Source organism: Lampris incognitus, chromosome 16 (genome assembly GCF_029633865.1).
Source record: "Lampris incognitus isolate fLamInc1 chromosome 16, fLamInc1.hap2, whole genome shotgun sequence".
NCBI classification, from domain to species: Eukaryota; Metazoa; Chordata; class Actinopteri; order Lampriformes; family Lampridae; genus Lampris; species Lampris incognitus.
In genome coordinates this window covers 19152161-19172084 of record NC_079226.1, presented here as the reverse complement: position 1 = coordinate 19172084, position 19924 = coordinate 19152161, and the positions used below count along the sequence as shown (strand labels likewise).

The 19924-nt window shown below is 45.1% G+C and overlaps 1 protein-coding gene across 1 annotated transcript in view; it reads right to left on the bottom strand.

Annotated features, from left to right (window-relative positions):
* LOC130126154 (signal-induced proliferation-associated 1-like protein 1) overlaps positions 1-19924 on the bottom strand; it is a 67612-nt gene continuing 47688 nt past the window's right edge. Inside the window, exons 8-21 of the mRNA XM_056295537.1 lie at positions 18570-19149; positions 17225-17499; positions 14555-14812; positions 14285-14434; positions 14018-14178; positions 13802-13884; positions 12415-12836; positions 11081-11305; positions 9740-9902; positions 9317-9518; positions 7218-7367; positions 3744-3861; positions 3534-3612; positions 1-2272 (exon numbers count right to left, since the gene is read on the bottom strand). Of these exons, the coding sequence (XP_056151512.1) occupies positions 2129-2272; positions 3534-3612; positions 3744-3861; positions 7218-7367; positions 9317-9518; positions 9740-9902; positions 11081-11305; positions 12415-12836; positions 13802-13884; positions 14018-14178; positions 14285-14434; positions 14555-14812; positions 17225-17499; positions 18570-19149 (3010 nt within the window). The 3' untranslated portion in view covers positions 1-2128. The remainder of the gene's footprint in view (positions 2273-3533; positions 3613-3743; positions 3862-7217; positions 7368-9316; positions 9519-9739; positions 9903-11080; positions 11306-12414; positions 12837-13801; positions 13885-14017; positions 14179-14284; positions 14435-14554; positions 14813-17224; positions 17500-18569; positions 19150-19924) is intronic.

Below are 19924 nucleotides of genomic sequence, written 5' to 3'. Positions count from 1 at the left end.
CAATAAAATATCTTTAATAGATATAAACATTTTTTTTTACACATCACAGCTCAAAGAAAACAGAATGTCATGCTGTCACACATGTCAAGAAGGAAGGTGCAGGGGGCACTGTTTGTCAGAAGGCTTCTTAGAGCCATTTGCTCATTTCATCTTGCAGTTAAGTCTGATGCATGGTCTCTTTTTTTTATCTCCCCCTTTCCTGCCTCACTCATCTTCTCTACTTCCCTCACAGATACCGTTTTTTAACAAAGCAAAAAAAAAAATGCATAAAAATAATTTCGGAAGAAAATAAAAACAAAACCAAAAGGTGCAAATTCAGATGAATGTCAAATTCCTCCCTTATATACAGGTTGTACAATAAAAGGATATAAACATTAACAGTACAGAGGTTACAACAGGAACTTAGTCTCGTAATACGTCAGCTTGCTTGTCTACATATCAAATTGAGGATGGGCTTACAAGCAAAATCGCTACAGACACGTCTGTAGCTGGAATTTCAGGATTCATGTGACATCTTGAGATGCCGTCACACTTCGCACAGTACCGATTAAACCTATAGAGAGTATCAAGGATGAGACTTTTCAGGTGAGGCCTTGTTAGCATGCTGTGTGAGATATCGGGAGGCGATCGGGTCCTTGGGAGCATTTGACATGTTTTCAACCCTAGGTGGCACTCTTAATCATTCCACTGAAACAGGCATGGGGCCATGGGTACTCTCTAATACACTAGGACACGTTATGAGAAGTCAAGTTCATCTTCCTATTAATATCTAACCTTTTCCAGTACAACCTATTTTTCCTGATTAAATGATCTAAACGGTCTCACCGCTCTCATACAAGAGGCTGGGTAGGAGTACATGCAGATATTTGACTGCATACAGCTACATATATGCTTATCCGGGGCCACATTTATGTTCAAAACATTCTTTACAGAGATCATCAGGGGTAAGATTGATAAATAATGTCTAATTATGAATTTGCTAGACAAATCTGCAGAACTGACACTGAACAGTAAAGCTTATTGTCTTCATGGCATCTGTATTATTTGGTATGTTTTTAATAAACTTGTGACCGGCAGTCCTTGGAGGGGTTTTAATTGCAGTGGCTGTCTAGAAATCATACATTTGGTAGAAATAGTCGATCTTTCACAGAAGCAACACGTACAGACACACTTGCACCTGACTTTAGTGTGTTAACAATATCAACCTGTCAGTCCCAGAGAGCAGGAAGCTGTGTGCCAACCTGTCCACACCACTGTATAAGAATCACAGCGTCTTGCAAAGGGGGGGGGGGACAATGTATTTCATTATCTCTACTCACATTATTTCTTGTTTTTGTTAAAAAAAAAAACTGTTCTCAAATAAAACTGGCAAAAAAATAAAAAAGAAACCACACCTAGATGCCAGTAAACCCAAAACACAGCATGAACTAATTCTTAGAAAGCATTAGTCAGAGCAATTTGAAATTGTGTTTAGTAACACTGGAGGCATTTTGAATTGAGCCGGAGATTTATGACTGAAAATCTGTCTGTCTCACGTAGAGCCAAGTTTGATAAGGAACGGAGTCCTGGAAATCAAATGGGACCATCGCTTTAAGCAACTCTAGGGTTAAGTTTCAACATCTCTCTCTCTCTGTCTCTTGCTCTCTGACATGCAGGGATACCCACAATCCACTAGACAGGACACACAGGACCATTTCATCCAGCAAATCCTAGGGAAGGGACTGCATGCCGATCAAATGAGCCACACCTCCACCCCAATCTCCGTTTTCTCCTTTCCGGCAATAATGCGCCTTAAATTGCTCCGTGAAGTGAGGACTGTACCAAAGATGCACAAAGCTCATGAATGATGGCGAGTTCAGTCCATGTTGGCAGCGGTTTGTAAGACCCAAAGTGGTACAGTTCAGTAAGAGTTCTAGTTTTTTTTTAATGTCTGAAGGTCTGTGATAACATGGTCTGTGTTGGGAGGTCACGGACCATGTTTGGGGTCTGTGTAAATTACTGAAATGACTGAAGAGTTCCTCATCAACTCGCGGAGTGTGTGTTCAGGTCCCCCATAGTTTAGTGGGTGGTGCACCGGAGGTTTGTGTCGGAGGCAAGCGGCATTGTGTGTGCACGGGGCGCGTGTGGGTCAGTTCATGTCGATTGTGTTGAAAACCCACTCGGTGAACTTCTTGAGCTTGGCGGAGGCGCTGTAGGACTCCTCCTGGAGACGCTGGTTGTCCTCTCGCAGGCTCTGTATCTGGGCCTGCAGGGACACCTTGGCGTCTTTTTCCTTGGGGGAGATGGAGACACACATTCAAGGACACAATCTATTTTGGGACCTGTCAGATTTTCTGGGGGGGATTTTTTCCCCCCACATGTACTTGGCCAATTGCCCCACTCTCCCGAGTCGTCCCGGTCGCTTCTCCACCCAGCCGATCCGGGGAGGGCTGCAGACTGCCACATGTCTCCTCTGATACATGTGGAGTCGCCAGTCGCTTCTTTTCACCTGACAGTGAGGAGTTTCGCCAGGGGGACGTAGCGCGTGGGAGGATCACGCTATTCCCCCCAGTTCCCCCTCCTCCCTGAACAGGCGCCCCGACTGACCAGAGGAGGCGCTAGTGCAGCGAACAGGACACATACCCACATCTGGCTTTCCACCCGCAGACACGTCCAATTGTGTCTGTAGGGATGCCCGACCAAGCCGGAGGTAACACGGGGATCGCCAGTCCCCGTGTTGGTAGGCAACGGAATAGACCGCCACGCCACCCGGACGCCAACCTTTCATATCTTTAAACAAGAGCGTGCCTCATGACAGCCATAACTGGACGCCACTACATTCAACATGTTAAAAACATCCTAAGTGGACACCCAGGCTATGTTATTCACCAATGCATTTTTGTTTACAAAGATCAGGTTTCTTTATATCGATTTAGATTCTCCATACCCACTTGCTATTTAAGTAGGACACAAAAATGACCAGAGATGGTGGTTAAGACCAACACCCCTGGAACCAGATGCCCATCTATCTAGGATTAAACTCCACCAGAACTTCACCTTCCCTGCTAAAACAAAACAACAAGATAAAATCTGTTTTTGAATAATAACTTCACCAACGCATTGTGTACACACCTTATCAAATTGCTGAAAAAAGCATTGGACATTTAAAGGGGTGGGGGTATCATGATTTTCAGCATTACCGCTCCATATAATTTTTTCAGGGATAACACTCCACGAGCAGCCATAATACTGAGCAGGCTTCGAAGAGTGTCGCTGAAAAGCTGCCAAAACTGTGCAGAGGAGTGTCCACCAGTGTCAATCACTGAATGTGAACGCTCTAATCTTACAAGCAACTACAATTCAAAGATTGTCCACCAGCAGACACCATATCTGCAAGGTTTCAGAGACACGCACAGAAGACTGATCAGTGTTATGGGAGCTAATGGAGGATTATCCCGACAATATTCGAGATGATGTTGAAAATCGTGATTGTGTCCCTTTAATAAAAAAGAATATTGCAAATATTGAAGGGACACCTGTGTGGCATGTCTCACCTTCTTCAGGTCATCCTGTAGCAGTTTGACCATGGACTCCAACTGGCTCACCTTCCCCATCAGACAGGCGGGACTTTCACTGTGAGGATGGACAACCAGAACACCATCAGCTATCATGCACAACATGGGGTGAAAGTAACTGTTAGCACTGTCACAGAAGGAACCGGTGGTGGAAACTGTGGTCACAAGCCACAAACACGGGCCTCTTACTCAGGTGAGGGGTGTTTCGGGGGAGCTGCCTGTGGTTCAGCCTGCTGGGGGATTGTGGCGGCGGTGGCATCGCTCCTGGAGCTCTCCTCCTGAGCCGCTAGCAGGACCAGTCTCTGTTCTGAGGACATACAGATTAAAGACTTACTTAGAGGGATGGAGAATGTCGTAGCTTGTAATAACGGGGGCCTGTCAGAAAAGGTTCAGGCATGTTTGGCCATTTACGAGAAAGCTGTGAGCATTTCTGTATCGCTGTTCTAACAGCGGAGAGAGGCTGCCGCGCTGTCTGCTGCGTGACGCCACGAAGGCTTGGCGTCAGTCTTCAATTACAGAAGGAGCAAAACCCGTAGGCCGAAATGCTCTATTTCCATGGCGGGGCAGGGACGGCGGAGGCTAACGCAGGCTGATGAGCAGTTTCTTCCAGCGCACGGTGAACGTTTCCTGCCCGTGTCCGTTTGGTAATTTTGTGGCTCAAAGGGAACCCGCCTGCACGGAGATTCAGATCCGCTGACACAGTCTAATTCCAGCGCCCATCTCAGCTTGATACTGCGCTTATGCCGCCGTCTAAGCACAAATGCAGGTGCATTTACCGAATTTCCTGCAGCGGTCTAGTCGAAGACGAATGGGCACATCTGTTCAAATGTGTTGTAATGGATGTTAGCCTATGCAATTCATCACACTGAAATAAACCATTACACCAACAGTAACAACTAAACTGAGTGCAATGTTCTGAACAACTTCATCAGAACAAAAATATGTGGCTGTTGAATTTGATGTGAACTGAAGACAGTTTACGCTCATCATAACACACTGAAAATTCAAGCTAATTTGGCAAAATAAGTGTATGTCAGGGTCGGTCTATATTAGAATCCCATGGGACGGGAGTCCATTTCACTATCAATCATGTGGGCTGCTTATAATGAACTCATCCTTATCCAACCCCCTTTTCAATTGTGTCACAGTTGTGCTTGAGTCTCTAGTCACCAAATTACCAAAAATACTTTGGAAATACAGGAATGCACCAGAGTAGCCCAGATTCATGAAAATAGCGGCAAAAAAAAAATCCGCTTCCACAGATAAGATGGCTGAAAGTGACTCAGAAAGCAGTGGCTATGAACTAGACTAACAGTGTCATTAATGACAAGAAAACTGTAAAAAAAAATTTAAAAAAAGTTTCCAGTGCTCTAAGCCGACATAAGGTCACAGCATTTTTCTAGTCATCTGTGGATTTTTCTGAGTGTTTGGATTTTTTTTTTTTCGGTGGCGGCATTCATGAAGTTAAGAGGAGGAACCACGTGTGCACACATCCAGAAAACATCATTAAGGTGCAAGAAAAAAATAGCAAAACTAGAACAAAGGAGTAAGGTCTGCACACTGAAATCCTCCCAAAAATTAATCTATTCGGCAACGTTTTGACCAATCAAATCTTCCTCAGGCCTCAGGCATTCACCAAGTGGTCCATAATTTTTAACAATTTCATTTAGCAGAATGCGGGTATGATATGAGGGAATTCAGCTTAGAAAGTGACTTTCGGGGACAAATCTTACTTGTATGAACCCTATGTTTTCAATTATTTGCGTTAATCATTAGTTCATATCATAATATTTCTCCCTAACTATATTGATGCCAAGTGAGTACTTCTCCTTTAAGACCAGGGAACACTCACAATAAATATTAAAAACAAAAAGTGCATTCTTGTTTTTAACGCACTTTATGTTTTTAATATTTATTGTGTGTTATTTGTTTTTATGTGGCACTGAGGTCCTTGTGAAACGTAATTTCGTTCCCTTGTATGTATGAGACATGCATATAAGGCAACGACAAATAAAAGCAGTCTGTGTGTACTAAACTACAGCAGCGCCCTCTACTGGTGGAAATAAAGTCAGCAGGATGATATCAGGAGGCTAAATCTATATCTTGGCTTAGTCCTCTCTCTCTCTCTCTCTCCCCCTCGTCACCTCCTGTGCCATAGCAGACCAATGATTCCTCCTCTTTTGACACCCCCCCTTCTTTACATCTTGCGTACATCCCATCACAGCATATATATAAGACTAAACTAGAGACGGCACAGTGATATAATAAACCCCTGTGACTGGGACGACTGGGGCGACCTGGACAACAGTGCTGTGGTTGATGATGTGTCTCGTGATGTGATGAATTGTTTCTCCGTGTAAACGTGAAAAAAACGAAGGACTGTCCTTCGTTTTTTCGTTTCAAGCTCAAATTGACTGTCATTAAAGGTGAAAGCGTTGAGCTTGTGGACAACTACAAAAACCCAAGAACTGTCTTCAGTGACAACAACAACAACGCTTTGAGAATCGTGTGGATGCAGAAAAAAGAGGCATCCTTTGATAACAGGGGGTCTAAAAGGAAAATACTGATTTACAGTGATGCTGGTTGCTGGTAAGAAAGCTCAAACTAGAAGACGGCTGGAGACAGAGATACCTACAGTGCCCCTGACATATATGTGACGGTGATGGGAATGATGACCTTTTAATTTAATTTAATCGAATTTGGAAGGACTGGACTGGGTAAATAACACCATTAAGGCCAGACTTTACATAATACAAAACATGAATTTTACTGTTGTTGGACATTTGTACCCCTACGTTAACAGCTAGAAACCATTACAAAGGATATGTATTTGCTTTTGCTTTATCCGTTTACAATTCTCTTTGACTTTTCTATTTATTCCTTATAAAGCTGAATGTCAGATTGAATTAGTCACAAGACTGTTTGAGAAAAAAAAGTGGGATAATGGCGAAGCGTTGTTAGTATCATGTCGAAGAAGTATTTTTACTGTATTTTTAATTTCTTAGGAAAATGAATCCACTCGGCGTTTCTGTGACTGAGATATTAACCGTGTTACAGACATCTTATTGAATTTGTTATATTTCAGTATTTTGGCCTGGTATGATTTGTCCAATAGGCACTGACTCAACAGCCTGGTCAAAATATCATCAGGTAAATTTGTTGAGAGCTGGACACAGCTCTCAACATTTATTATAAAGTGGGTCCACAGAAAGCTGCTGCCATTCTGTACTGTTACGACACATCCTCTGCAAAAGAAATTGGAGTTTGCCAGCAGAAGGAAGTGACAGAAAGTCCCTTTCATTCTAGGAGCTATTGACCGGCTTTACAGGAAGTTTTGGTTGCTGGTACTGCTTGTTCTGCACTTTCATGCTTGTTATTCAATTTTGCAATTTTGCACACCTTTGGCAACTGTACATCAGTATTTCTCTGGATTTGGCGTGACGTTGTGCATTATTATTGTGAGTGACCTGTCGTTTTGATGCATGGTTTGTCTTTATTCTTACATTTATCTAAACCCTGGCACAAACCGATTTCCCCCTTGGCGGGTCGATTAAGATTTCAGTTGAATTCGATTTCAGAGATTTTAAAGAGATGAAAAACAAGTGGATTTGAGAAACAGACCTTAAATTCAACATGGTGAGTGCTTGGTATGGTTGCTATTACCTTCGAAGGCCTTGGCAGCATCCACTAAGTGGGCCCAGTCCAGTGGTCCATCACTTCCAGTGTCAGGTAAGGGCATGAGGACCGGGTCCTGCAGCTGCTGCCTCCTCCTCTCCTGATCCAGCACAGAGTTTTCTGGGGCAGACAGATCTCCTGCAAAACATAACGCACAGAATTAAACAACACTGGATAACCGTCACCTCTCCTCAAAAATAAAAATTATGAAGGACAATCACACAATCACAATTTTTCTTCAACACTATCTTTATATACATGTTATAGGGCTAACACACCATTGGCAGCCATACTGAGCAGTCTTCTTTTTCTTTTTTTTTGGATCCCCCCCCCCTTTCCCCAGTTGTATCCAGCCAATTACCCCTCTTCCGAGCCATCCCCGTCACTGCTCCACCCACTCTGTCAGCCAATCTGGGTAGGGCTGCAGACTACCACATGTCTCCACATGCCTCCTCCAATACATGTAGAATCGCCAGCCACTTCTTTTCACCTGACAGTGAGGAGTTTCACCAGGGAGACATAGCGTGTGGGAGGATCACGCTATTCCCCCCAGTTCCCCCCCGAACGGGCGCCCTGACCAACCAGATCAGGCACAAGTGCAGCGACCGGGACACATACCCACATCCAGCTTCCCACCCGCAGACACGGCCAATTGTGTCTGTAGGGACTCCCGACCAAGCCGGAGGTAACATGGGGATTCGAACTGGCAATCCCCGTTGGTAGGCAATGGCATAGACCACCACGTCACCCGGACGCCCTACTGAGCAGTCTTGTGTGTGTCTCCGAAAGGCCATCAGAGGTGTACGGAAATGTGATGTCACTGGCAGACAATCCACGAATCAGCATCTTTATATGGCATTCACTAAAATGGCCGTTTGTAGTGTCGTTATTCACATTGTCTTACACAGTGTAGCCTATTTCAGTGTAGTCCACTGAAGATAGTGGCAAACCAGGAAGTAAGGATTATGTATTATTTTCACATTCGCAGATCGTCTGCCAGTGATGTAACTGTTGGACACTTTTTTTTTTTTTTGCACAATTTCAGCAGTATTTCAGAGACACAAATAGGAGACTGCTCAGTGGCTTCATCAGGGGTTGAAGCAATGGCTTCAAAAAGTGTCATCCCTACAACATATATTTCGAGATAATGTCAAAATTCAGGACTGTTCCCCTTTAAGGACATAACATGTGACCACCACTGATAACATACAATATAATTATGCTCGGAGATTAAAATCGGATTACGGGTGACAAAGCTACAAAACGGTCACAGTTGATCAGTGATGCTTAAACTCTGCTGACGATGAGGATGATGTTTTCATGGTCTTGAGTACCATGAATTATTACTGATTATTATTACTTTGCTACCCTCTGCCAAGGTGCTTTTTTGGTTTATTTAGATGTAAATGAAAAGTTGGGGAATATACGGAGCATGGGACTGGCTTGTTCCTCTTCTTTTTTTTCTTGAAGATTATTCTTTTGACATTTCCCACCTTTGATAGCGACAATAGAGAGACTGGAAAATCAGGGAGGTGGTAGAGGGGATTACATGCATCAAAGGGCCCGGGCCGGATTCGAACCCAGGCCACCGTAGTACGGACTCAGCCTTATGTGGTTCACCCTCTACCAGGTGGCCCACTGGGCCACCTGGTAGAGGGTCTTGTTCCTGTCTTGTTCCTCTTTTTAAATAAAACTAGGAGCTTTTGGGGGCGGAGGAGAAGGGGAGTGCAAATGGTGAAATAACTGTAAATTGTGATTGGCTGACACTTTACTGGTTTGTTGGTGTGCTAAAAAAAACTGTTTTGCTCATCACATCCATCATGGCATGTGTGTCGGGCGTACATTTGTAGCTTAATGTCGAGGACTTCCATTGAAAAAAACGACTTGACGCCTGTTGCTTCGTCGCTAGTAATCTGAACGCCACATTACAGGTGTAGACACTGACTACAGTGCATTGATTCAAAACCACCTCCTTTTATTCATCTTTCTACTCCTGCAAATACAAGCGGCAAGATCAAACGAATATGATACAGCAAAAATGACTCCGAAATCCCCTAACTGTTGCACTGCGTGTGCGGCAGCCTCACCCAGGGACTTGTGGGAGGGTCGTCGGCTCGGCGCGTGGCGAGCGGTGGGCGAGCGAGGTATGGTGGAGCAGCTGAAGAGCAGGTCGCCCGGCGCGTCGCGCTGCACGCCGCAGAAGGAGGGCTCCCTCTGCCCGCTGTAGATACTCTCATCCGATAGGGTCCTCTGGAGAGAGCGACGACTGGGGGGCGGGGCTGGGAACAACTGCTTAAGAGACGGGGGTGGGGGTGGGCGTTTCATCAGGGGTTGGTCGAGGAAGATTAAACTCATGAATATTTAGCATAGCTTTCAAAAGGTATTCAACTGGAATTGAATGGATTGAAAACATGCAGAGGAAATGTTCAATTCCCCCTCCCGTTATTGAACGTTACATCTTGGCTACTAAACATCACCATTGACTATTAAACCCTTTACTTATTCAGTACCTTCTCCTCTTGCGCAGTAGGTGGAGGGCTGTCCAGAGTGATGAGTTTCTTCAGGTCCTCTTCCAGGCTGGACTTGGCAGCTTGGCGCTGGGGGGACTGGGCCCCCCGCAGATTGGCCCGGAGTTGGGGCTGACCGCCAAGGAGGCCATCACTCTGGTGACGTCTGAGGATTGATGCATCGATCTGTAAGTCTGGCCAACAACTGTTCCACTTCCCATAAATATACACCAAGTTATATACGGCGGTTTTAAGAGCAATATCATTGTATCGATGTCTATTCCGGCCTCTTAAGATGTTTTATACATATTTTGGTATAAAATAAAAGCTCCAGGAGTGTTAGCAAGCAGATAAATCACCAAACTGGGAAAATCAGAATGAGGAAGGTGAATGTGGAAACACTGCCTCTCTCAGCAACTGCTGCTGTATTGCTCCTGAGTAGGGCGTTCAACCACGAACTGCACGATCGACGCTGCTCAGTAGTCAACAGAGGATATGAGCTGTGGTTGTATTGATAATATGTAAAACTGTGTGACTGCAAAGGAGAGCATGCTGAAATACTGCATGTGTGTTCACTCCAGTATCCATGGGGAAAAAAAACCCCAGTGGAGACAATTTAAAAGGCGAGAGTGACGCTGCTGCTGTTCCAGTACTCGGCTCCATCACAAGGCGGCAGTAACGCATGATTCAAAATAGACCCAAATCTGCATTGAGCAGCTGGGCAACCAGTCAGCTCTTACATCTCCACTTCCTTTTGTCAGTCTTTCAGACATCAACACCCCTGACAGTGGGATATATTTCTACACTGAATTAAAATCCTTTCATAGCTGCCACACTCTGACACAGTTAAAATCAGACCAAAATCACTAGTCGGATTTAACTTTTCATGTCTAATGAACACAAACACGGCTTAATAAAACAGTCAGCATCCATTTTTTATTCGTGGATGACCGTTATACCGAACCAGTCAAGTGTCTCAAGAACTGTGAGGGAGTGGTCTAGTATCATTAATATTCATGAGCTGGCCTTTGAGTGACAAGTACTGACAGTAAGGGTGTGGGCGGGGCTTCCTATTTTGATGATTCACCCTGATAGGCTGTATATGTCTGATGACATCATGACCATCAGAAAAAGAAAAAAAAAGATCGGCTGACAGATGCTAAACTAGGGCGCTCTTTTATAAAGAGAAAAATAGCAAAACCGAATACTACCTTTTATACTGGTATTTTCTGCAGAAAGAGATGGTACAAACTGCATGATAATTAAAAGTCATAAGTGATGCTAGAAAATATCAGTGTTTCAATTCTGGTCCAATCTCCTAACCATTCCTCCTAGTGTGCTTACTTGCGAGTGCGGCCAAAGTCGACAGAATTGACGGTTCCCCCGGGTTTCCTCCAGCCAATCAGGTACTTGGAGGTGGCTCCCTGACGGGGGTAAAAGCTCTTGGGCCCGGGGGAGAGGGGGCTTTGGGAGGTGGGGGAGGTGGCCGCTGCGGCAGGCTCCTCTTGCGGAGAACTGGGACTGCAGCCCTGGCCTACGGGGCTGCCCGAGTGGCCGGAGCTCAAGGTGCTGAGGAAGGACGGAGGAGGAGGAGGAGGAGGGAGAAGAGACAGGGGCTTGGGTAAAGAAATATCAAAGAGACTTTGATCTTTCTGCGATGACAAAACATGCTGAGGGCCTCGTATCTGAAGGGCAAGGGTGTCTTGGCTAGCTAGCTTTACCAGGGGGCCTACAAACTTTGTCCTGTCAGTTTGGAGATATAAATTCCCAAGTTTTGTTTATCGATTACATTTTTGCTCTTGGTTTCAGCGGTACACTTATACTATATAGAATTCAGTCAACAGCAACATTTAATTGAATACAAAGCTCATTATCGGCCATTAGGTCACATTCACGTCCATGCTGTTTCCTAACAGTCAAAAAATCGTATTCTTAGTTGGGTAAAATGGAGAGGAAGATGATGGATATATACTTACAAGCATGGGCACACACACACACACACACATACACGCAAAACTTTCTTAAAAATGACTCGTCTAACTTTTTCTCATTTTTCCTCCTACTATACTTTTCTGTGGGGGATATCAACTTCTGAATTCCTGAAAGAAAGAAAAAAACAGGACACAGCGTCCTTGGGCTTCTTTCATTTCCAGCACTTTCAAATAATACTTTTCCTTAGTTTGAGATTAAAACTTTACCTTTAAACAGCAAATCTGCGTGTGTGTGTGTGTGTGTGTGTGTGTGTGTGTGTGTGTGTGCGTGCGTGCATGTGTGCATGCATGCGTGTGTGCATACAAACCAAGTAGGCACAAGTTATTTCTGGCCAAGTGAGGAAGAAAGGTTCAAAAGCATTAGCTGGTGCAAAGGAAGTAGGATGTAGAAGGGGGGTGAACAGTGCTGAGTTCTCACATTTTGCATTCCTGTCTACATCAAGCACTCCCTTTTTCTGTCAGATGCTGGGAGACTGACAAACACAACTGTGCACAGGCACAGACATGCATACAGTTCCCTGTTTCGCTCTTCCTCTCTGAATGCCAAACCACAGACATTTCCATCTGGGACAGTTACAGGATATATCTGGACTACAATGCATCACTGTCTGTTTAATGAATCATTGATACACAAAAGCAAAATCCTTGGCTGCCCAGATAGCGGACTCTAATAGAACAGAAGCTCACCTGGAGTGGGAGGCAGCATCGCTGAGGGTGTAGGAGCCACTGTCAGCTCCCAGGGGAAAGACCGGGGTGCTCTTAGACGGGATGTCACTGCCTTCAAGGGTGACCAGCGAGTCCGGTGTGGGTGGTGAGGTGCTGGCAGCCCTGCAGCTGCCTGACGGGTCATCCTGCCAGGGTGGGGTCTTATCTTTGGCCCTGAAGGCACCGGTGGAGGAGGCTGTGCTGCTCTGGGTGGCAGTGAGGGAGGTGGCGTCGATGCCACTGTCGGTGGACGTCCCCTGAAGGTAGCCATTGAGCTCCAAGTCACTCCGTGCTCCTGACCGTGAGCCAACCTCATACCACTTCTCGTCGCTGTGGGCGGAGCTGGAGGCATTGCTGGAGAGGGTGTTGCTGCTTGACTGGCTAGAGGAGTATGGCGCTTCCACCTTGATAGAGACGAGTGTTCACATTAATGTTTTCTGACATGAGAAAACCGAGTTTTACACTTAAGTTTTGATAGTAGTGATTTTCAGGTCCCCTCCACAAAAAACCTGGCAGTATGTGTCCCGTAAATTATTTAGAGAGCACAGGAATGTGAACTGTTTATATAAATATACATGTAGTTAAAGGTCCTTACTGTTCATTGACACTTGGTTACTTGATATTTTTAGCAAATGCCACTGAAGAGGAATGCCAGTTTTGATCGATATTTGGATTTTATGCTTGGGCAAAGGGTTCTTCTAACTCAATGGTAACAGCATATTAACCAAAGAAGTAGCAGTGCATATTTGCAAGAGGTTGGCTCTATGATTCATATTATGACACAAATGTCATAATTCATTATATTGAAATATAATATGATAGAACAAGCACTGCAATATATTAGACAGTTCTGTCAAACGTTCAGAAAAAGGTCATGAAGAATCATGCATAAAATCAGCAATCAGAGCAATAGCTAGTGTGGCACTGCAATGCATACTGTTGTGGTTTTGTGCAGCCCCCTTATGATACTGCACCTGCCACCGAGTGGTCAGACACATCCACAACACAATGGAGTACCACGGCCACATTTCTTTAGGTATAATTTTAAGAAATGATGCAGTGTTTTGAAAATCAATGCTATAATGCAAAAGACAGTATCACAAGACTCAAGTGTATAAATATTCTCTTACACCTCGAAAACTAGTAATGGCTTTTTATGCATTACACAGCATGACGATCTGCAATGATGTGCTTGGTAAGAGAAGACTTTGTACAGGCAGGCATAATCAGACATAAACAAACACGCAGTCAACACTGGACATGTCTGTGACCGAAGATTAAAACAGCTGTTTTTTGCTACTAAGAGGGCCTTTATAATAAAGCTATCCAAAAATTGTGTGGAGGATAACTACATGTTTTGTCAGCTCACCTTAGAGTTCTTGATCGGAGACAGGTGGCCACTCTGTTCCTGCTGCTGGAGTCGGGGCATCATTGTCTTGGATACCACAGGGTCTTTGAAAAGCAAGAACATGTGGATTTTTATGTCTGTGGATGACTGACAGCCTAATTTAATTATGGGCCTGTGTCTCGTTATTGGACATAATCACAGAATTTGAGACCCCGGAGTCCATCAAGATATCCTTACCTGTACTGTTTTTATCCCCCGACCGACTACCCGATTCACCATCTCCACTTCTGGACCATGCGGGACTGGTACCCATGGGAACAGTAGGTTTGATTCCGTTGACCCCCTCACCCGCTGCCTGGCGCTCAGATGACACTGGAGAGTGGCAGTTGTTATTAAACCTGGAGGAGAGACAGAGACGTTCATTGGTGTACTTAAGAGTAACAAATACTTGACTCAGCAGACCAGCTTTAAGTCCCTGTAGCGAGGGGGGAAAGGTGAGCTCACCCATCAGGCATGGATTTCTGCCTCCAGTGGTTAGAGCCCATGGTGCCGCTTTCTGTGTAGGGCAAACTGGCCGGGGAGTTGGCGTTGTGTAGCGATCGGCCCATCACAATGGAACAGGCGAGGGCATAGTTGTCATTACCCGGGGAATACCTGCAGGTATACAGAAGAACGACAATATGAAGATGAGACGAAACAGATACACTGCAATAGCGAGACTGTCAATCTAAACATCAAACTGTCAAAACCTCGCTGTGAGTGAGGTTTTCTTACCTTTTGGGGTTGAGGGGTCGTCCATCACTGGACAGGCTCCGGGGAATGATGGAGGAGGCGCGCTCGGTGAGATCTGAAGGCGGGGCCTTGATCAATGTGCCTCCCATTCCACCGGGACGTGCTTGCGGGCTGGAGGAGGTACGCGGCCACTTGGCGTTGTTGTTGCTGGTGCGGAAGGGGAACTTGAACTCGTAGGGCATGCCCTCCTTGTGGTTCTTGTAGTCCACTAAAGGCATGTGGTAGATTTCTGAGCAGCCTCTGGCAGAAGGAGAAGCGTTCGCGGTGATTGTAAAACACCGGTGGCCCCATGAAAGTCACAAGCAACCATTAAGGTGAGCAGGCGACCCATTTTATGTTGTACTGCACAGCAATTTGAACCTGGGTCCCACATATTGAGATGAAGTCATGCATTTTGAAGTAAAATAACAAATACACAATTTTCTTCATTTATGCAGTTAACGATCACTTTTGATTTGGTAGCGCCTTGGCAAATCTCACAGCTTGCCTTGACATTAAATCCCGGATGTCCGAAAATTTTCTCAAATTTAATGATGATAATTCTGAGGTCATTCTGTTCGGTCCCAACAATTCCATCAGCCCTTTTGTTACTAATCTCGGTGGTCTGTCAGGTAGTCTTAAGCAGGCTGCTAAGAATCTTGGGGTAATATTCGATGCTAACCTCAGTTTTGTAATCAAATCAAACATGTTGTTCAGTCATGCTTTCTCTAGCTCGAGCTAATCTCCAAAATTAGGGCTTTTTTTTATCAATTTGCTGAACTGCAAAAAGTTGTACATGCTTTTATCTATTCTTGGCTTAACTACTGTAAGGCACTTCATTCTGGTATCAGCAAGGGCTCCCTCCACCGTCTGCAGCTGGTACAAAACGCCGCTGCTCGGCTCATTACCGGGACAAGGAGGCATGACCATATCACTCCTGTGCTCGCCTCCCTGCACTGGCTCCCTGCTATCTTTCGAATTGATTTTAAAATTTTACTGCTCACTTTTAAGGCTTTAAACGGTTTTGCTCCTACATACATTTGTGATTTATTGACTTGGTATACACCCTCTCGACCAATAAAATCCACAGATGGAGCCCTGCTGGTTATTCACTCCCAGGTCTAGGTTAGTTACAAAGGGTGATTGGGCCTTTGCTGTTACAGCCCCCACACTATGGACCTCTTGTCCTGTTGAACGAAGACAAACCAAGTCTCTAGCTTCTTTTAAACCCCATCTTAAAACTTTTTCCTTTTATGAAAGCTTTTACAAATGTTTGATATTTTCATCCATCCATTATCCAAACCATTTATCTTGCTCTCAGGGTCGCGGGGATGCTGGAGCCTATCCCAGCAGTCATTGGGCGGCAGGCGGGGAGACACCCTGGACAGGCCGCCAGACCATCACAGCCCCCCCCCCACACACACACACACACCTAGGGACAATTTAGTATGGCCGATTCACCTGAACTACATGTCTTTGGACTGTGGGAGGAAACCAGAGCACCCAGAGGAAACCCACACAGACACGGGGAGAACATGCAAACTCCACACAGAGGACGACCTGGGATGACCCCCAAGGTTGTACTATCCCGGGGCTCAAACCCAGGACCTTCTTGCTGTGAGGCGACCACGCTAACCACTGCACCGCCCTGTTTGATATTTATTTATACTGTTTTTATTTTTACTCTCTTATTTGGTCTTATTCTTATTTTTGCCTTGTCTGGATTTATTTCTTTGTAAAGCACTTTGTAACACTGTTTTGGAAAAACGCTATATAAAGTTATTATTTATCATTACCAATAATAATCTGTGGTATTCTCTGTCTAAAGTCAGGTGCACAAGGACACGCTTGAGTTATCCTGTTATTTTGAATGTTTTAGCTTTTTTTTGCACATTGGATCTAAATTATGACTGCTGTCATTATTAACCATTGATCCAGCCTACAGCAACTTATTCTCTGATCCTTTATTCAAGTGCATTATGGGCCTATATTGTCAAGCGCCGATATAAATGTCTAATGAAGTCTGATACACACAAGATCTAAGCTTTTAGCATATGTTTTAGCAGCCTATAAAGAGTTGATATTATATATCTGTCCCACAAAATCTTCCCATCTGTCCTGAATATGGACTTTTTGCGTTAAGGGCAGGGGGAAATTGACAAATTCAGATATCACAATATTTTAAACTCAATACCTAGATATCAATAATGTGACGCGATATTTTGAGGATGACTATTGGTGATTTGATACGATATTCACAGACAAGATCATTTAAAAAAATAATCATGTGGATATGATTACAAGGAAGGTAGAAGGATTCACTGTTCACTTCGCTCAACCAACTTGGTCTAATGAGATCAGAAAGTTGTGTTACTTTACTGTAATGCAGCCTTTAAGACCTTGGAAATATATCACAATATTCCCGTAACTGAAATCCCAGATGAGATGTAGTCTCATATCACGATATCAATATCATATCGAAATATTAATCCTATTAACCGTACAGGTCAGATGTTTGTGCCCTATACCCAATTATCCACTCTTGGGGGGGGGGAATTCAAAAACCAAACACATTCATTAAAGAACAATCAGAAAACTAGAAGCTGAGCAATCAGCAAGTGAAATATCTCTCCTCAACAGGTAAAGAGTGGGTGTGTGTCCTCTCCATTGTACCTGCGTGGTGTTGAGTCCTCATGTGGGGGGATGATGACCACCTTGACGGTGACGGAGGTTCTGAGCAGGTCGATCATCTGTTCGTGGGACAGCGAGGCCACGGCCACCTTGCAGATCTCCACCAGTCGGCTGCCCTGCCTCAGCCCGGCCTGCCAGGCGTAGCCGTACGGCTCCACCTCTGCCACGATGCCCTCAAAGTTGACGTGGAAGCCCAGCTGGCCCAGGGCATTACGGCGCAGGGTCATCTCCGTGGTCTGACTGCCTTTGGTTAGAAGCTACGACAGACACAGCGCCATGACCGTTATGTATGGAGCAAGATTAAGAGGGACAATAAGAAGAAAACAAAGTAACTGGTTAGAAGAATCAGAAAACAAAATCTTTGTATTATAATGTTTGTATGAGGGAATTCATATTTGTATAATGTGTGTATTGCAGTATGTTGAGCGAATTAATTTCTTTTGTGGCCAAGTTAACCTTAACACATTCTTTCAGCATACAGCTCGTCCAAGCCTCACAGCATCCATCTAACCGAGCTTCTAACATGAACCATCATGTCTCGCAGATATGAAACACTTTAATTTGGGGGTATAGGTGCACTTCCTGATGAATGACTACGGTTACACACCCTGCTTAGCCCCTCCCCTACCGGTGTGAAGTTAACTGAGAGGTAAATAGTGGTTTGTATGGCCCTGGAGCGAACCACAACAGGAGGGAGGCCGGATATCAGGCTACAGCTCTGACGCATGCCAAGACGCCCGCAATAAAAGTTATGGCCAATTAAAAAAGACACGCGCCAGTACAGGTAGCACGCTATGGTAAGTCTTTACCTTTTTAACTATTAATGACAACAACAACAACAACAACTACATTGTCAGGAGAATGTTCTAACTGCCTCTCAGAAAAGCCATCACTTTACCTCCATCACTCTGAAACCAAAGTAAGGATATCACCTTGCAAAATTAATATGTATTATGGTTAGGATGGCTTATAATCACAGGGTTGCAACACAGCTACTATGGCCTCAACTGACAGGGTAATTAGAGGCTACGCCCCTATGTTGCGATCATAACATCCACAATATGATTTCACACTACAGTTGTCACACAACCAGCCACCAGGCAGAAGGTCCCTAAAAGTATCGCCCAAAGCATTCAGAGCGGTAAAACACTCTCTGACAGTGATAGCAGGAGAAGCTTGTACTGAACACGGCGTTCATCACAAGCTGTTTGTCAGTGGTGAGGTGTTTCTCTAAGACTGTGTGAACTGTATAAACTGCAGAAGATGGGCTATGTGCTAATTAGATGTAATGCCGGGACACGGTAGACAGTAGCTGTACCCCACTGACCTCCAGCCTTTTGACCACCTCCCCAAAGTCCTCTGTGTTGTTGTTGATGGAGCGCAGTGACACGCTCTCCCCACGCTCATAGTAGATCTTCATGGAGGCGGGGCTCCCTGACGACCAACCGATCACGTCACGCGTAGCACAGTTGAACACCACCACCTTGGCCTCCTGGTCTAAAAGGATGATGAAGTCATTGGAGACGGCCAATAGGCACTCGCGTTCGGCACCAGCCACCTGGTCTTCGGCGTGGACCTGCCAGGTCACCGCCCCCAGGCTGCGAAGCTCCGCCCCACTGTATGGACGCACCTTCTCCCGCCGTTTGTGGGCCAGAGAGATGAAAGGGAACTTCCCAGTAGGCTCTACTGGTGTGCTGGTCACATGGCGCTCTGCCAGGTCCCGCAGGTACTCCTGCCGTGTGCGTGTTGCCATGGCGCCAAATTTGTCTGACTTGTGGGCCGCGTTCTCAGCGTTGATGACCTTGGCCAACAGGAAGTCCCTGAATACAGTGGACTTTGGGAAGGTCACGCCTTTGGGGATTGGAGGGCCGAAGGAAGGCACGTCCTGGGAACGGGTAACAGCCACACTGTAGAGAGATTAAGCGATGAAAGGCATTGAGGGGACATTTGAGGTCATTGCTTTATATATAAACTGACATCATCATCCACAATTAGAAGTCCACAGTCTGATATTCATAAAACACACCCTGATGCACGCCTTTTTTTTTCGCCAACACATTATCAGAGGCAGAGAAGAAAAAAGAAATAGGTGTGGATATATGTCCCAAGGGTATAAACATATGGGTTAGCAAATGTATAATCAAAACATCTTTCCATGGTTAGAGCCGTTATCGCTTGGGAGCATAAAGGAAGGTGTTGTGCTTCGTATGGGCAGGGCTCTCCTTCTATTACCCTGTACCTCTCCTATTCAACTTCCACACAATAGCTGTCCCAGAGCTGGATTTCTGTCAGTGAGTAAACAGTGAGGTAATCCAATCCATTTCTGAGGAACCGGGTTCACTGTAGGGCGCTGCAATTCAATAAACATGTGATCTGAGAGAAATTTTCATTCATTCACTAACATAGTAATAGACGTTGGGACCGCATGCATCCGGTAGGCATGTAGTCCTTATAACAGCACCCACCATCTCAGACTGCATTGTTTCTAAGGTAGTGGCTAGCGCTGGACATGTTAAAGGGCGACGCCGTCTGCATTCTTTTCCGGGTTGCTCAAATGGAAACGCCCACTCAGCCGTTAGCAAAAAGCAGTGACGCGGGTTAGCGCTGATGCCCTCCCCTCCCCCATCACCCCCCCCCCCAAACACACAAGCACACAGTTTGCTGACAGTGTAAGGATGGAGA